Raw genomic sequence first — 19,545 nt, forward strand, 5'->3', positions numbered from 1 at the left:
GTAAGACGAACAAGATCACTTGTGGTAGGGAGAAGTGACCGTGTCGCTAAGTCAGATGCTAAGCGAGGCGCTGGCTTGGTTTCTCTGGTGGATGCATCTGCGTGTTTATGTAGGGGAGTCTGAATTATGAGAGAGCATGAGAGAGAGAGAGGAGAGAGAGAGAGAGAGAGAGAGAGAGAGAGATTAGCTACGTATAAACATTCTACCAGCTAAGAGAATAGGCATCTTGCAGTCCACATTTGAAAAGTGACTTTATTCCAACTGTTGAGGAAATTAACGTACAGATATTCTAGTTTCAATTTTGCATCAGATTTACACAGTTAACATTTCTACCTTCCTATTTCTCAAAATAAAAGTCTAAAAAAACTCAACTGGTGTATTTCCATTATGTTTTCTTTCCGAGCACAATAGATTTACGCTTCACATCACGAACTAAATAAAATACCAATTGTGCAAAATATGAAGCAACTTTCCACGAGGGAGGGGCCTTTGGAGCAACAATACAGTTGACGCAGTCAGCTGAAACAATGTTAATTTATTATTTGATTCAGAAAGAACATTAATATCAGAAATCATTTAAGGAATTAGTCAGTGGATAACAATGAGTTTGGCACAGATAACTGTAAGTCATTCAAACGTATGACATAGAAATAGGCGACATTAAAAAGAAAGCACAAGTATATTCATCTTACTTACTCAGCCACATGATTTAAAATATGACTGCTTTTCCTACTTCTTAACATACATACATGCTTTCATACACATGCACACACAGCTCAAAACACATTACAATATGTACGTGCAACATACGTACATAACACAAACACACACACATACACACACACACACACACACACATATATATATTTAATGATTTTTCCTCTGCGTCCAAGTTTTGGAACTCTCTCCTATCCCCCTGGAGGGAAATTTATTTCCCACTGCTTTCAGGCTTTATGGCAACAGAGTCATTTTGACGCGTGTCACATTAAAAGAAATATATCAAAAATAACAATAAAAGAATAACCACTGCCAGAAACCTTAGGTTCAGTCCTGCCTCGGGCTAATTCTCCCCTTACTAATTTATGGAACTCGTAAAACTCGGTTTGTAATGTTCATTTGCATCTTGATTTGGGTTAACGTGAGCTTCCAGGTCATTGTTGCTACGCTCTGAGGTGTAATTTGCGAGGTCTTATTTGTTGTAATTGGACAAAGATTGGCAAGGGGTGATGGATGAATTTCCTTTTAGTGTGAGGCAGATGGCACGGGAGCCCTAAGGTTAATATTACTATTATTTTCTTAACAATAATAATAATAATAATAATAATAATAATAATAATAATAATAATAATAATAATTAGTATTATTATTATTATTATTATTATTAGTAGTAGTAGTAGTAGTAGTAGTAGTAGTAGTAGTAGTAGTAGTAGTAGTAGAGATAATAGCTCAATGAATTTCACTCAATGAAATTCAGTTACATTTATCAATCATTCAAAAACTTATTCCTTCGGGGGAGAGAGAGAGAGAGAGAGAGAGAGAGAGAGAGAGAGAGAGAGAGAGAGAAAGTCGACGATGGTTCTTAGTAGAGCTTGAAGCTCTAAATAGTCTTTCCGCTCGGCGAATTTTGGAATGTTGTTGATTTTCCCATCAGAACTTTCTCCTCAGTCCACTCAGAGAGAAGTCGTTGCATGAGCGTATTGAAATTTTGCTTGCGTAATGGAGATGTCTTCAGTAGCGTATTTTAAGGGAAATTTAAAAATAATGGTTTTTTTTAGAATTTTTAATTTTTTTTAAATTGGAATGCAGAAGTGAAGTGGGTGGCATCTCGAACTTGATAACACTTGATAATACAATTGGAACTTATTACAGATCATAAAAATCACCATTAATCATATTAATAAAACCCACAGTTAATCATGCCATTAAAGGTACCATGAATCAAACTAATTAACAAAAATAATGGCTCTTGAAAGTAAGACTATTATCAAACTATCAGCAAATATAATCTTACAAATAAGGCTCTGTGCTGACACAAGATAAAATAACACAGAGAGAGAGAGAGAGAGAGAGAGAGAGAGAGAGAGAGAGAGAGAGAGAGAGAAGAGAGAGAAACTCTATTATCTCTACGTCAAATATACTAACAACCTAACATTTTCCGGTCGAGAGAAGGACTTAACCAATCATTTACGGGAAACGTCAGACAACCAAAACAATGGTGATTCTCTCTCTCTCTCTCTCTCTCTCTCTCTCTCTCTCTCTCTCTCTCTCTCTCTCTCTCCACCAGAACTTCTGTGACAAAGACTGGCTGGTAAACCAATTCACCCATTAGTTACTCTTATTCATTCATTTACTTATCTTTTCCATTATTCATATTATTCAATTTCCTTTGCCTTTCCAATTCGTTCTAAAAATAAGCCACTCCACATAGTGAGTACTTGGGTATTACAGTGAATGAATAATTATGTTTGAGTGAAGTGTCTAAGAGAGAGAGAGAGAGAGAGAGAGAGAGAGAGAGAGAGAGAAATTACACTAGAGCTTTTCACGTGTGAAATAATGGGGATACGTTCATAAAACTTGACGGATCATTTCAACTTTTATTAATGGTCCGTATTAAAGCATGCTTAAAATCTCTCTCTCTCTCTCTCTCTCTCTCTCTCTCTCTCTCACACACACACACACACACACGTGCTTGTGTGTGTGTGCGTGTGTGCGCGCAAAAATACCGTCTTTTTTTATCTATAATGCAATAATCAAACAACTTGTGCAACTAAACTGACCCCCCCAAAAAAAAAAAATAATAATATCGACCCCTCATAAAGTAAACTTTAAGTAACATTTTGTTATCATTATTATTATTGTTATTATTCAAAACATTAAATTGATCCGATCCTTAAAGCCAAAAACTAGCAAAACACACCTCAACAAAAACATGAGGCCTGTGCGCGAAAAAAAAGTATAAACTCGAACAGCGACAATGATAAAAGAAAAAAAAGGACAGATATTCATAATTTCGAAATGCTATATATAGAACTGACATCGATAGACATAGCAACATATTCCACAGCGCAATTTCTCCCTCAATTCCCATAACGACTCTTGAGAAAGCGAGGCTGGATAAAAATACTCTTTGCGGCATTTTCCCGTTGCTGCCCAGATGTTTATGTACATCTCTGATCCACCTCTCGGGTTCTCTTCAAGGGACGAGAGTTTGTTTGAAAGGGCGAGGGGGAATATTTTACAATGAAGAGTAATCAGTTGTGAAAAAAAAATGGAAAATTCACGTGGATATGCATTCAAGTATCAGGAAGCATGGGAACATTTTATGTGGAACCGTAAATAGGGCAGGAGAACTTTACATTGTATGTACGTATATATATATATATATATATATATATATATATATATATATATATATATATATATATATATATATATATATATATATATATTATATATATATATGTGTGTGTGTGTGTGTGTGTGTGTGTATGTGTGTGTGTTTCTAAATAAATATTATATATATATATAATACATATAATATACGTATATATATATATATATATATATAATATATATATATATACATATATAACATTAAAACTATTGACATAACCTGGGTTCATGACCAATGTGAAGTTTTAATAACAATTTTCTTGTTGTAATGTAATTTTCTTAATTATTTTTTACAGAAGCAAGATGAGGGTGTCACAGGCGCTACTGTTTCTCGGATGTCTAGCCTTGATACACGTAAGTTACCTTTTTCCATTGTATTTATACCTGTATTCATCTGTTTCCTAGTAGTCCTCAACTACTTTATTTCCAGACAACTACACTATGTAAGTGATTACTCTCTCTCTCTCTCTCTCTCTCTCTCTCTCTCTCTCTCTCTCTCTCTCTCAGTGAAGCTGTGGAAATCTTTACCCGTAACATTAAGCTGGGAAAAAAATCTCCCGTATATCTTACTAACCTATTTTTAAAACATCTAAAGCAACATACAAAATCAATAGACAAGTAAGCACAAGCAAGCAAACAAACGCACTCCTTCCTCGCAAGCACCTGAACAAGCAACATGATGCTTTCTTTTCGAAAACTGGATCACGGTAAGGAACAAACAAATTCCGTGACGTCACACACACAAACGCGTGGCGAAGACTTTCTAAAAAGAATTGTAACGTTAAATCACTTGTTAAATTCTTATGTTAATCGTCGGTAAATTGGAGCTTTCTCTCCCCGAACAATGGGGGAAATAAGGGTCCTTCTCTGGATGCTGCGAAAACATCAATAAGACTCTCTTTTCTTTGTAATTCTTTCTCTCTCTCTCCCCCTTTTGCAATGGGGTACTTATCGTAGAAAGTGGTACAATAGCGATAATTGTTGTTGTAGTGACATTTTAATAACAATGAGTAATATATGAAGAGGTATTTGTGGTATTTGTGACGGTGATAGTTGCAGCAACAGAAATTAGTGGAAGTAGATCACGCTAGTGTTTATGCATAGATAAATATACACACCTCTCACATATCTATATGTATATGAATAGTATATATACGTACATACATAAACGCGCGCGAGGGGGGGGGGGGCACACACACACACTATAGATATATCTCTATATTAATAATATAATAATATTAGATATATATGTATATGAATAGTATATATACGTACATACATAAACGCGCGCGCCCACACACACACACATATATAATTATATATATATATATATATATATATATATATAATATATATATATATATGAGGTTTACTCCGCAATCAGCGGTTTTTACAAGTCTAACTGAACCTTTCCAAGCGAGCTCAAGGTAACAATAATAATCCATATCTTTCGTCCCGTATTCCAATAACTTCATGGAGAGAGAGAGAGAGAGAGAGAGAGAGAGAGAGAGAGAGAGAGAGTTTACATTCGCCAGCCAAATTAAGTGTGCTCTGAATCAAGACTCCTTGAATTCTCGAGCACTTGGCGAAAGAAAAGTCAGCACATCCTCTTTTCTCTTTGCCTTGTTGATGAAAGCGTGACCGACGCTGAAGCTTCTGACGGACCTGAAGTCTAGTGGGAGTAGCTATGGATCACACTGAGGCCAGAAAGCCATAAAAAAAAAGTGAGAGAGTAAGTGAAAGGAAAAGACGCACGACAGCGTGAAGATTTAACTTCGACGGATGGGGGTTCAAATTAGATTTCCCTAAAGGTGACTAACTGAACTGTCTACGTTGGAAATTCAGAGAAGGCTTGGTAACAAAGCCATAAATTAAGATTCTCTTCAGTCATTTTTACCTTGTATCCTAAACACAGACTGATTGATCGGCTAAATTACCTCTGATTTCCAATAACACACAATGACTAGAGAGTAACGGACATGGGTGAACTTTTTGCAGTGACCATCAGTGTATGAAAATGGTTAAATAGCTCGATCACTGGATGAGAGAGAGAGAGAGAGAGAGAGAGAGAGAGAGAGAGAGAGAGAGAGTAAACCTTAATATGCATACTAACAATATAACATTAAGGTATTCAAAATTCGTCCATGCCTTCGAATTCAGTGACCTGTTACGCAGACCCGCAAGAGAATGAATCGGTCCGTTTTCATTCGTTGTGAGTTATTTCGTTAACTGAATTACGGTTAAAAGCGACATAAACACAGGCACGACACACACACATGGTCCGCTGTCTCTTTCTTTAATCGGAACGTTAGTTGACATGTGAGAGCCATCCCAGATGTCGCTGGCTACCTTTCTAGTCGGTTCCCACAGACAGCGAGCTTCTGTCGACTCTTCCTCTCTCTCTCTCTCTCTCTCTCTCTCTCTCTCTCTCTCACTCTCACACATATACTCACATGCATACACCTCTATACACACATACACATTCGTGTTTTTTCAATGAACACAAAGACTTCTTAACTTTCAGAATTCCTAACGCTTTTTTCGCGACAATCGTATCTTGAAAATGAGCAAGTCTATAAGTTAAGAAGAATTTTTTTGGCAGTTAATACACACACCCACACCATCCATATCCTACTCGAATACGGATGACGATTCCCAGCATTAATTTAGTTTTCTTTTGAAACTGGTCTTTTGATTATTGATCATATTCTGATGAGAAATCGGCCATCGATTTTGAGGAAACGGATCGTTCCATATATGATCAATATCTGGTAATAAAATTAAAGAGAGATGACGGGTATAGATTTTATCAGCAATGATGGACACAACTTATGCGCGTACCTTCAAAGGTAAGCTTGGAAAGTATTGAATTATAATGATTTCGGTTTATCACAGATAATGACTGATCATAAAATTACAAGTCCGTCACTGTAATAATTGTAAAAGATTTCCCCTAAAGAGTGACTTTCGATGTAAATTTCAAATAAAAAATACTCGCATTCGTTAAATTTGTATTCTGTTATATTCACAACTTCCTTGCATATAATATGTAATTCCTAAACAAACAAGAACGACATCGAGAAAGGTCTACAAATTCCAAATATTTCGAGAACTCAAGAAAAAATGACCTAGTGAGAACGAAAAAAATAAGAAAAACAACAGAAAACCTTTTAAGAACTCAACCGCAAAACCAATGGCTGTTCTCACCTATATATTCACTAAACCCGCTAAACCCCGACATAGAGAAGTTAATACTCCATCTAGGAACTTCTGTTATTTTTCCAGGACATGACGTCATTCTGAGCCTCTGTCCCTCGCAACGATTTAACGGCACTGGTCTCATTCATCACGAGCGAATATAAGAATCAACCGGTGTTATCTAAGATAGCAAGATTCCTAGCCGCATAATCGTAAAGCACGGTGAAGCCAGCCAACATACAAGAAGTACGCCATCTGTTGTCGGCTGACTTAACTGTCCGCCATCAACCCGTGTTTGAAGTGACGTTGCCGAACGGTTCTAATGTCTTGGTCGTACGATTCAGACACAAACACACTCGCGTAGCTAGACCGTGGTTGAAATCTTGTCTGTTTATCTTTATTTCGTAAATTTTAAAGGTTTTTTCATTGTGTCCAGAGATACTCAAATGCTGTATTGTTGATACTGATGCTTGTTAGTTCAAGAGAAACCGCAATACTAATTTATACAGCGTCGTGGAACACTGCTTAGCTCTATGAATGTTTATCATCCGTTGCTCTTTGTTAATCTTTCCGCTCTGCTATTCATCTTTTTTTGTTTTATGTGGACATTCTATCGTGATGCTTTCCATACGAATGAATGAATAATAATAATAATAATGTCATAATTCACAGAATTCCCCGTGTTTGTTCTTCAGCAACACGGTAGAGTAACATAGGTTACCTGAAAATAAATAAAAATCTAATCTGCCTCAGTATTCATTCAATATACTAAAATTCTCTGAATTCAGCTAAAAAATCCATGGACATTACAATTACGATACAGTCTAGTATCACGCTTCAGTATAAGTACAGTTGTGGGCTACATTCGCCAAAGGCCATCTAACGGAGGGCAAATCTATAACTTTGAGATGGCCTTTTCTGTGTTTTTAATTCTCTTTTCTTGGACTTGGTATTCTTAGCGTACACAGGGAAGTTTTATTTGCAAGTTAATGACACATAAGGTTACTGCCATGTGGAAATAGGTCCATTCTGAATAATAATAATAATAATAATAATAATAATAATAATAATAATAATAATAATAATAATAATAATAATAATAATAATAATAATATCCGGCGTTAACTTTACCTAGGACAGAATTCTGTGGGTTATATTCCCCAATAACATTATCATTCAAAATAATTACAGGCAGAGCAGAATTAAATACCACGCCTACAAGTTGAACAACACTTACGCCAATAGTACCAATTCATACAATCCCCTACAGACACCCATTCTCTAATCTACAAGTTACATAACGGATCACGCCGTCTGGGGTTGTACGGTAACTGTGCTCCTAATCGTGGTCTCTGAAAGAGCTGGTCAGTAATGAGATGCGAGATTCATAAACGCTTTTTAACACTGCTGGCATATATATACGTATATGCAAAATAAGAAGGATGACGACGAGGGTTTTTTTTTCACATGACTCTAGTGAACTAGTTCCGGAGGGCTTTTAAAGCATTGTTCAGTTGGAGGGTCCGTTGAGTTTTTGAATTCCGCGATATTCGCTGGGTCCGACAGATGGTTCTCTTTTTCAATTGAGATACCTTTTGCCTTCGATTTCAAAGATCGGGAACACGCCGTTAGTGCAGAGTTTGTGTGTGTGTGTTTCCTATTTTTTTTTCTTCTAAGTCACAGATATTACGGTATATGGACGCAGCTCAAGTAATATTCATGTTTCTTAGTCTCTTAAATTTTTCAGCAAGAAGCATTTTGATAAAGCAAACCTTTCGCGACATATGGGAAAATTTCATTTTTAATTTTAAAGGGCAATACCTATAACTATTTTCTAAGCATGTGCACAAAGTCACCACTAAATCAAATTACGAATGTGCACAAAAAAACAAAGATGGAAAGCTCTATTCAATTAAACATATATAAATCAACAAACAAACTTCTACATAAATGAAGAGCAGCTCAGAAGTTAAGCAGGATGGGGGTTTGAAATAGCAATACAGTTCCTCTCAAAAACATCCACAAGAAAAAATAAATAAATAAAAAGAAAAAACTAGTTAAAAGCAGGAGCTCCCTAAAGCTTGCAAGAGGATAGACAAACGAGATATCTCCTGACGAACCAAGATTCTCAGTACTAGGGAAAGTTAACCAACCAAGCCATTCCCCCGGCATTAGTCTACGCTTCGAAACTATAGTGGCGAATAATGACTTCATACATGACAGACAATGATTGTATAGTACATGAAGGTTCAGCGAATTCAAGAACACGTGAGAATTGTACTGTGGAATTCCATACGCCTGACTTCTTTCCACAGACGGTATGAGCTCAATGTGGGCTGAGCATTTACATGGTCAATAATAATTTGAGTCGTCTCAAACAATGGAGAAGCGTGCATCTTATCATACTTGAAAATTAGTCTCAAGTGATAAGGGCTTTCGTGCATTACGAAGTGCTCGTACTTAGGTCTTAATTTGCCGTGCGCTTACGATACACCTGTTAAGTGACAGTGATATTAAAATTCTCAGTAACCGATGGTATGATATCGAAGATATCAAGTGATAAAACAGATTCTCTCTCTCTCTCTCTCTCTCTCTCTCTCTCTCTCTCTCTCTCTCTCTCTCTCTCTCTCTCTCTCTCTCTCTCTCTAAATGAATTTCTTTAATTTTTTTTTCTCCAATAACTTTTTATAATTAATCGAATAAAAGATCTATTTGCCTGCCTCTCTCTCTCTCTCTCTCTCTCGCTCTCTCTCGTCCAATTCTGTGACGTCACCTGTAAATACCATAGTCATCTAATCACCGACACTGAAAAATAAACGCGCCGGCGATATGTAGACCCAGATGTAGAAAGACTGTAATCTAGGGTGAGAATGAAGACCACGCTCTTTCGCGCGCAATGCACAGGAAAATTTCATCGGTCTAGATTCCACGGAAATTTTAATGCAGCTTCTTGAAGTTTGCAAATTCTCGCGTATTTCATTACTTTACATTCCTTTCATGTTAAAGTCTGTAAATTTATAATGTGCCTCTTATTTAGCAATCCATTACACACACATACACACACACACGCAACATCGACTAGCTTTCTCAGTTTTAGTAGGTGGTACTATGAATCTATATAGCTCTTTGCGTGAGCCGTGACGTCATCATCACCCACCGTCAATAGGACAGATGGGCCCACCTGACTGGTCAGTGTTCGCCATCTGCTCGTTATCACCTGTCTCACCGAAGGGAGCCATCTTTGGGTGCGTTTTATGCTCTCATTACCAAAATACTCAGTCTGCTAATGGCGTCGGCCATCAATAACATGAGTACTGTCACAGTGAGATTCTCCTGAAGAATCTTTTAGTTCTCTAGACTTATTCTATCAGATCACCAGGGCTCTCTCCAGCTAGCGCAAATGATCACACCAACTGCGACGCCAATTACTAGAAACCTTTAATGAAAATTAATAGTTTTCCAAAAACTACCGAATAATTCCGGAAGAACTAGTACGGAATATTCCAGCAATCTATGTACATTATTTATATCTATTGATAGATACATCTAGATCAAAACACCATCTCTCATTGAACGAGAACTAACACACACGAAAAGAAAGACGAAACAAACCAGGAGTCAATTCGGACGAAGCAGAACCCAGGAAACGGGGTTATGACTAAAAGGTCAGTCTTGGCTCCGGACGAGAAAATTGGAGTGTCTTTCCCATGGGGCCACTCGAAAACCCAGTGACCCAGTCCATTAATTCAAAGCGCTTCGTAGTTACTGTTTCTGCGCCTGCGTTTGTGTCACCAGTAGTACAACATAAATCAAGCAATGACTTTTTTTTTATGTCTGAAGTCACCCTCAGTTAAGGAATAATATATATATATATATATATATATATATATATATATATATATATATATATAGAGAGGAGAGAGAGAGAGAGAGAGAGAGAGAGAGAGAGAGAGAGAGAGAGAATTATATGTTTGTATGTGTGCATGTATATATGTGTATATAAGACCACACACACACACACACATATATATATATATATATATATATATATATATATATATATATATATATAGATATATATAATAAATATATATATAGAGAGAGAGAGATGGAGAGAGAGAGAGAGAGAGAGAGAGAGAGAGAGAGAGAGAGAGGAGCTTTCAATGCGTTAGTGTCGAAGAAGCTTTCTGGACAGGTAAATTGTACTTCATTTATCAGTTAAAAGGTGAATGTGGCAGAGACCGTTAAATTTTTATTTTCTTTAGAGCCATCCCTATCATTGTATACAACCTAATCCTATCAAGACGCTGTATGGTTATTGTAAATCACTATGCTAATTTCCCCATTTTATTCAAGCAAAACCTACCAAAGTCTTGATAGGATTAAGTTTTGTTTTTTTTCAAGCGTGAAATTGGGTATATTAGTCTTACATCCTCTCTCTCTCTCTCTCTCTCTCTCTCTCTCTCTCTCTCTCTCTCTCTCTCTCTCGTTAAGATGCTATTACCCGAGACATTTACACACTTTCCACACCCCATTTACGAACATTACACACACCCCCTGACGTTCTCACAAAAGAACAACATTGGCTGACCTACATAAGAGAATAAGAAGAAGAGGAAGAAAGAAAAGGGGGCGGATGTGTAGGGGTGGGATTAGCGGGGATGGGGGAGGGTGGTGTCTGTGCATGATTGAGGTGGTGCTGGTTGTATGTACGACGGGGAGGGGGGTAGCCGAGGTATGGGTGGTAGGTGACGTAATGCAATAGAAGGGCAGGATTTGGCGGGAAGGCGAGCGGCGCTTTTGGCGGGAACCCCCAAGAGCCCACATAAAGCACTGAATATATTTGCATGAAAGTATTGTCACACTGAAATGGAAAACGGAGCATATTACCTCTGGTAGTATAATGAGCCTGATAGCTAAACATTCAAATGTCTAAAAAGAGAGCTCACAAACTTTCCATAATGATTGTTTTGACCTTGTTAAATGGCGTGTATCTTCTACTTTATTTTAATTTCCTGGACAAAAGCTAAGTTGCATCTCTCTCCCTCCTCTGGACGCGTCCTACATTATTCCAAACTCTCTCTATTTATCGATCGCTTGAGTTGGTGATATCTACAACGATAATCATAAGCTGGAATTTTGGAAACGGAAACAGACAATTTAAAGGAAGATAAGATGCAGATAATATTCCTATAATATGCGGATAATTGATGGAATAAATTACTCATTGCCAGGGGGGACGAGAGGGGGTGGGAGTAGAGAAAACACATTGGAGAGAGAGAGAGAGAGAGACCAGAACCTTCATTTGAATGACGGAAAGAGAATTATCTCGGGGAGACAGGAAGAGAAAGTAAAATGGTCTGCTGCGTATAAAAAAAATGGAGAGAGAGAGACAGAGACAGAGAGTTAATAAAATGAAAGAAATAAACAAATAAAAAGAGAATCTATGAACATAACACTTCAACAGCCATAGAATTATTAGTCCTCCTAACGTATCCTACTTTCTGAATGGATTTAATAAGATTCCTTACAGACCAACCTCTCATTAATACTAATTGCAAAGGAATTAGTAGAGTGGCATGACACCCACGAAATATTTCTGATGTGAAATGCAGACAGCAGACTCTCCCCCAACCCACCCGACTCTTTCCACCCCAGGGGCTACTGACCGGAAAAAGACAAGACGGACCCACTGAGAAAATGGCAGGGAATATTGGGGTGTCTTAGAGGTAGGTCTGGGAAGGAGGAAGGGGAAGGGAGGAAGTAGGGGGAGGGTCAGAATGGCCTGGTTTCCTCTTGGGGGGTGACAGACAACTCCCTTCATCGTGCAGCAGATATTCCTGAGTGACCCTTCGCGTTTCCCATCGTATTTATGTTCTGGGACTCGACGTGCGTGTTCAACATCGCAATGTCTTGAATCTAATACTTTTGTAACCACTATCATAATTCTATAGCATCGCATCTATTTTATATTCTTTTCTGTGCAATGCAAAGGCAAACTTCTGCCTCGTTAGAATCAATCATCGTCATTATTATAATCGTAATCGTGTTGCCAATATACATTACTGCCATCAAGACTTGCATTATCATAACTAATTGCATTCATAGACGAACTGTCTGCCCGTCAGTGCACATACATTTTTCTTCATTATAATATAAATGGTAACCCAGTGTCACTGCCTATCCTGATTCTGAAGGGAGAGGGGAAGGGAAGGGAAGGAGATGTGAGAAAGTGAATTTAATCCAAGAAGATGCAATAACATGATACACAAGGATGAGTGTAAAAACAAGAGGCAGGAACCGAATCAAAAAATGCAGATTCTGCAGAACCCACTGGGAAAATGATGAAGCTGTGGCCTGCGGGGTGGTACACTTATTCATGCTTACAGATCTGGCAACACACTTTAGAAGATTGGTGCAAGCAGCAATGTGGCGTTCTAATGAGTCCATGAGAAAGAAAGTTGATACTATGTGGAAAATAAATTGCCAAAAATCTACAGTTTTCTCTTCATTTGAAAAAAGATGCGGTACTGAATATGCCAAAAGACAGGTGTAGACTAGACTAGAGGTTAATGAAGAGCAGACAGAACACGAGCCCTCGTGTCACGAAACATTCGTGAAATTGTAGCTCTGCCAACGACTTGCAGAATGTTAACCATCAAAGTTAAACAGCGTGCTTGCTCTTGTTATGCCTTGGGGCTGACATATGCTTCAGGGTAACTGAAACAAGCCCTCAGGGAATGCTCTTTTCTGCCGCTGTTGCAGCTGCTCTTCTAATTAAAAGGTGTACTAAAGAAGGTTTGCACTCACATACACACACACAAACACACACACACACACACACACACACACACACATATATATATATATATATATATATATATATATATATATATATATATAATATATGTATATATATATATATATATATATATATATACATGGGCGCACCATATCCTTAGGTGTAACAAGAGGAATCTACGAACTAATAAACACAACACGCAAAGCTATATAAAAAAGACACACACACAATCTTACAAGCACATGCACACAAAACAATCTTGCTCGCACAAAAGCGCAATGCCAATCCAACCGAAAATCAACCCAAAAATATGCAAGCAAGCCAGTCCATAAAACGCAACCGTTTAGCTGGGTTTGAACAACCAAAAGAACGAGCGGGGGCCATTGACGAAAACACGGGACCCTGTTACCATTACAACCATTTACCATAAACGTGCGGTTGCGGAGATGCCAGTTTCAGACCGAAGAACTTCGGAGAAGGTCATTTCATTGACTTTTGTCACGTTCTGGATGTGTTTCTTTTGTTGTTGTTATTATTATTATTATTATTATTATTATTATTATTATTATTATTATTATTATTATTATTCTGCTTAGTTTTTATTACATTAACGGAAAGTAACCACCAACCCACAAGGGCTGTTTTCTCTATAATCATTATTAGTATTCAAAGGAGAAAATTATTTTTGTCTATTATTTCTGTATAAAACTAGAACAAATTCCACAACAGTCGAACAACTAACGGTAACGCCCACAAACACAGATATGTCAATCATTACGAGTTTCCACTTACATGGGGTGATGACTACTGAAAAAAAAAAAATAAAAGCTACACGACGGTCACTACCTCACACAATACTTTAAGTGCTGGATTGCCACTTAATACACCATCGCACGCGCTCATAAGCAGGGTGTCGATGCCCTCACCATACACTGTATCTTTCACCTACATCAAAAATTCATTCTCGAACTTGCTGGATGTTAGGCCTTTCCTTTCTAATACTTCCCTCAACCCCTTTAGTCAGACATTTTGTTTTCCTCTATCCTCTCTCTTCCTAATACTTATATATTACAAGGTCTTTCTATCAATCTATCGTCTTCCATTCTTTCCTCAAAACATCTTAAGAGATTCTGATCTATCATATATATATATATATATATATATATATATATATATATATATATGATATAGTATATAAGTCAGTATTATATATATATATATATATATATAGATATATATATATATCTCACCAGTAAGTATGCAAGCAATATACTGCAATTACGTCACAGTAAATTCGTAAACAAATGTATCAGTGTGTTAATACACTTACATCAGTTTCGAAATAAATGATACGTTTCAGGTTACGATGTTATTCCCGTTCACCGTGATAATAATTATTGCAGTAATGCTATTCTCCGCATCTGATCCACTTTCTAATATATACCCGCATACTGATGTCATGTCGTATCGCTTCGCCCTAGCCTCGCTTTTTTTTTGCTTGCTTTTTTTTTCTCTCTTTTCTTTTCACCTTTTTTATCGAGCGACGCGCACTTACCAGACCGTCTATTATGTGTCATTACTATGCACGCGAAAGCCTTCTGCTACGTGTTTTTATTTTGTCGCAATAGATATAAATCATAGCTTGTTTTTTCTCTCTCTCACTCTCTCTTACAAACGCGCGTGCGCCGACACACACACACACACACACACACACACACACACACACACACATATATATATATATATATATATATATATATATATATATATATATATATTATGAGAGAGAGTGAGAGAGAGAGAGAGAGAGAGATGCATACCAATTAACAGGAACAAACTAAGTTGATAATCTGTATGAAAACGTCTCTGAAACATATTATTTCACGATTTTTTTTTCATAAATAATAATATCGTTTCATCGCGGTTTTTCAGATCTACACACACACACACACACACACACACACACACACATCTATATATATATATATATATATATATATATATATATATATAGTATATATATATATATTCATTTCATATTTAAGAGAAAATGGAAAAACATGGACACACCGGCTAAGGTGGAAACTGACAGTGGCTGCCAAACGCACGATGAGATCCAGCTTGGGAGACGGGGTCATTCACCTCTTGTTACATGATATCTTTCCACCAGTAGGTTGAGACGGTCGCTTTCATATTTTTTTTCTTCTTTTTATTTTTTACTCTTTCGTTCGTCGTATTATTTTGGTTTCCGGGGTTAGAGATAAATTTATATTAGCATTTACTATTCTGCTGATATTAATCTGTGATTCAAACCTATTTTCATTGTAACTTTATAAAATATATCTATAAAATATTCAAACGTCTTCGTCATGAACCTCATTTTCTAAACGACCACCTAACATTCTCTGTTCGATAAAACTGACTCCCGTTTTAACCCTAAAATTCAGATGCTAGCTTAGCAGCCAAATGATACTAGCTTACTTAATTATTTATAAAAAAAAGAAGACCATAACATCTGTCCATTCCTTTTCTAATCATTTTCAAAGCTTACTGGCTCCAAAGCGGTGTTACTGTGAGACAACTTATCAGCAGAAACTGACGGAAAAATTCCCAAGAAATCATATATAATCTAAAATAAAACCTACCCACGACGTTCGCAATACCGCAATGAATGACACGAAAGACAGTATGAAAGACAACGTATGCATAAAGAGAATAAAATACTAAAATAATGACAACAATCACCAACTGGGAACCATGTCGGAAGTATCATTGGAAAGTTCATCCAGTAGAGCACGGTAATTTTATATTCATTATGCATTATTCACCGGGCTCCCTGTTGCAAGCAAGCAACAACTAGCATGGGCTGATGTGCTCATGACCCAGAGAGAGAGAGAGAGAGAGAGAGAGAGAGAGAGAGAGAGAGAGAGAGAGAGAGAGAACTCGATTTTATGCTAGGTTACTGTGCCATACAGGCAACCCAGCTCGGTGGAAGCATTTCATTTTTACGCTGGCGAGCGTTCAACTGCGCGTGCGCTTGCTACTTCGTAAGCGTCTCTCTCTCTCTCTCTCTCTCTCTCTCTCTCTCTCTCTCTCTCTCTTCCCGGGCTCCCATCAAACCTGCACTAATTAAGGATATGAGGACAGGTAAGAGGACACCTTTGCCATCGGCCTTTCGGATGATACGAGTGAAAATAATGATGGCCAAGTAGATAATGTTTATGACTGATGAATGTATGTCATATGTTGGTGAGTACATTTGGTGACTGGAGACAAATAAAAATAGAGGTATACATGTATAACATTGTATACAAATATATGAGTATACGTATATGTATAACACATGTAATAACTGATATGAGCAGCGTTGCCTCATAAGCAAATAGAAAAAAAAGTCCAATTACCATATTAATGTCATTTACAAGAGGATCCTTTTTATTATACAAAACTTGATTGGAAATTCTCTTAATTCATAACATACCCCTTATCATTAATCAACACGGTTTACAAGCATGCGTGCATACTTTAATTAAGGCCGACGTCTAAGTTCCTAAAAGTACGTGCTAATGATGCGTCTGCCATAAAACCAAGCAATTCTCGTTATGAGAAGTATCCACTCTCTCTCTCTCTCTCTCTCTCTCTCTCTCTCTCTCTCTCTCTCTCTCTCTCTCTCTCTCTCTCTCTCTCTCTGTCGGTGTGGACGTGAATCACAAAAACTGCAGCCGAATGAGGCTTTGACACACCTGTGCAGGAGAAAATTGTGGGAATGCGCCAACCTCATGGCTTTCTTGACCAACCGTCTCTTCTGGTGCAAAGAAATCTGGCTCTCTCACATTCCTTCAGATCACATGATTATCTCAGTTGATTCATTCCCAAAGATCTCGCGAGATATAGAAAAAAAATGTAATAAACTGACGTGGCAAATTCAAATCGATTCAAAAGAGAGGAAGATTATGTGCCTCACCTAAACCCGTCGACAGCATGTTGGCTACTCAAGCCTTAACATTTTTTCCACGTAGCTCTACAACACGATGCTTCTTCATATCCTACATCTACTAATACATAAGCTACTATATATACTCTCCAGACTTTTCGAGCATCATTTTGACCAACTGACATTCACACCAAAGTCTTAAATACTGACACTTGGGACGAAATTGTTGTCCCCACCTTCTCAAATATCTTTGGTGTAGGGACCTCTGGTCGTGTGATGTTGAGGCAAATTGCTGATTACATGTGAGGGTTCTTCGTTGTTGACAGACCTAAGAAGCAAAGGTTATTCAATCGGTATATTGATTCTGTTTATCTAGCTCAGCGAGTATGAGAATGAACTAGGCCTTTAACCCACACACTCACTGCGAGTATGAGAATGAAGTTGATTGCTCTTGAAAGTCTGAATCTTTTTAGCTTCGAACATCACAATTTCTAATGTTTCAAACTCATACAACACCTGAAGCTCTTTACACCCAACAGATAAGTCACTGTTTCTGTTTCTGTAACAGACGACTTTGTGACTCCTTTCTTGGGAGCACAGCGTCTTTTCCTATGCAGCGCAGGTCTTCATTTTCTCCTGGGTGACCCCATTCTGAGATGCTTGTTGCCAAGAAACCTCAGGTGGAAACACTGAAAGCAACAAACAATAAACGAGGAAAACATCGATAGAAAGCAAGAACAACTGAGGGAAACGTTGGCAGAGAGAGAGAGAGAGAGAGAGAGAGAGAGAAAACGGGACTAGATGACGAAATAATCCGCACCTCTCCCCATATGCCCTCAAGCCGTCGCACTTTCCTTCCATAATTGGAAAAAAAAAAAAAAAACAGGAAACTGGCGTCCGAGTGCCACGTTACCCAGCGACTTCCTCTGGAAGCTGACAGAGACTGAGATGGCCTTTGTTTGCTATGGATGTATGGGGGGGACTTTTTTTAATTCGCTCTGTCTTCCTGTTGATAACCACCAGGTCTCAGTGGTTCTTGGGATTGCTTGGACGTTTTGATAAAGATGCAGTATGTTCGTCCTAACAGCCACCATGCAAATACGGACGCCTGGAGATTATAACGCTTCATTGCTTTATAACGTCTCAAACACAATAATGAGAGAGAGAGAGAGAGAGCATACAGCATGATAATTTAGGTAATCATTTATCAGGAATATCGAATATGACAGTCTGAAATATCTCAAATATTCCTCTACTAACTTTAAAAGCTATTTACTAAAGAGAGAGGGGAGGGGGTGCATTGATGAGCTCTGATTACAAAATGCCCAAAAATGAGCGACGGCGGCGTAAATAAAACCTCAATTTCGGTTACAACTTATAATCAATATCATATATTATTGTCATCATTATCTCCTATCTCAAACGAACAATGAATAAACAATAAGCAGAATCGAGCAGCGGAAACAGAAGCAGAAGCATGAAGCAAGGCCAGACTGATGGTATATGGTCAACCAAAACAAAAATGTCTCAGACACTTGCAACAGAATATTAGAATTCTGATATGTCTGGTACGTTGCCTCAACTGTAGAATTACATTTTTTTTTTTTTTTTTTTTTTTTTTTTGTTTTTTTTTTTTTTTTTGCTGCATAAGAGAGGCCGATGGGAAAGTCCCCAAAGAAACACCTGATTGGCTCTTATACGAAAGATGGTCATCAGCAGGCCTTTGGGGGTATAGTAATTCAGCTATTTTATAAGGCTTTCTATATTTTCAAAATAGCTTCGGTACCGCAGACTAACCACAAGCCATTGATTTCCAAGCATAAAATGAAACGCAGCAAGCACCGCTCATCAAAACCACATGACTACACTTGAATGTCATCCCTGTCAGCTTGAAAATCAACACCGCATTAGAAATCTGGCAACCGGAATACGTTTCAATACTTTTTCTCACACCAACAAAAACACGATACAGCTGCTTCCGTGAAAATGACATCTGGAGCGTCAATAAAAGATGCCTGTCGTTTATTGCTCCTCATTCCAGGTATTGAGGTCTTTTTTGGGAGGGGGGAGGTGGGGGGAGGGGGGAAGAGACGCCTCTAATTTCTAAAAGCCTAGGTAAACTGCTTCTTACAGCTTTGACTTAATTCCACTTTTTGAAAGTGTCCATCACAGAATTGAGCGGATGTTGTAAAACCAGTCGCATCCTTCCATTTCTTTT

General features: G+C 37.7%; 1 protein-coding gene across 3 annotated transcripts in view; it reads left to right on the forward strand.

Annotated features, from left to right (window-relative positions):
* LOC135208631 (cuticlin-4-like) overlaps window positions 1-19,545 on the forward strand; it is a 56,580-nt gene that overhangs the window by 30,694 nt on the left and 6,341 nt on the right. For all 3 annotated transcript variants that reach the window (XM_064241013.1, XM_064241015.1, XM_064241014.1), the window contains one exon: window positions 3,690-3,747. In XM_064241013.1, the coding sequence (XP_064097083.1) occupies window positions 3,697-3,747 (51 nt within the window). In that variant the 5' untranslated portion in view covers window positions 3,690-3,696. The remainder of the gene's footprint in view (window positions 1-3,689; window positions 3,748-19,545) is intronic.

The sequence above is a fragment of the Macrobrachium nipponense genome, chromosome 35, assembly GCF_015104395.2.
Source record: "Macrobrachium nipponense isolate FS-2020 chromosome 35, ASM1510439v2, whole genome shotgun sequence".
NCBI classification, from domain to species: Eukaryota; Metazoa; Arthropoda; class Malacostraca; order Decapoda; family Palaemonidae; genus Macrobrachium; species Macrobrachium nipponense.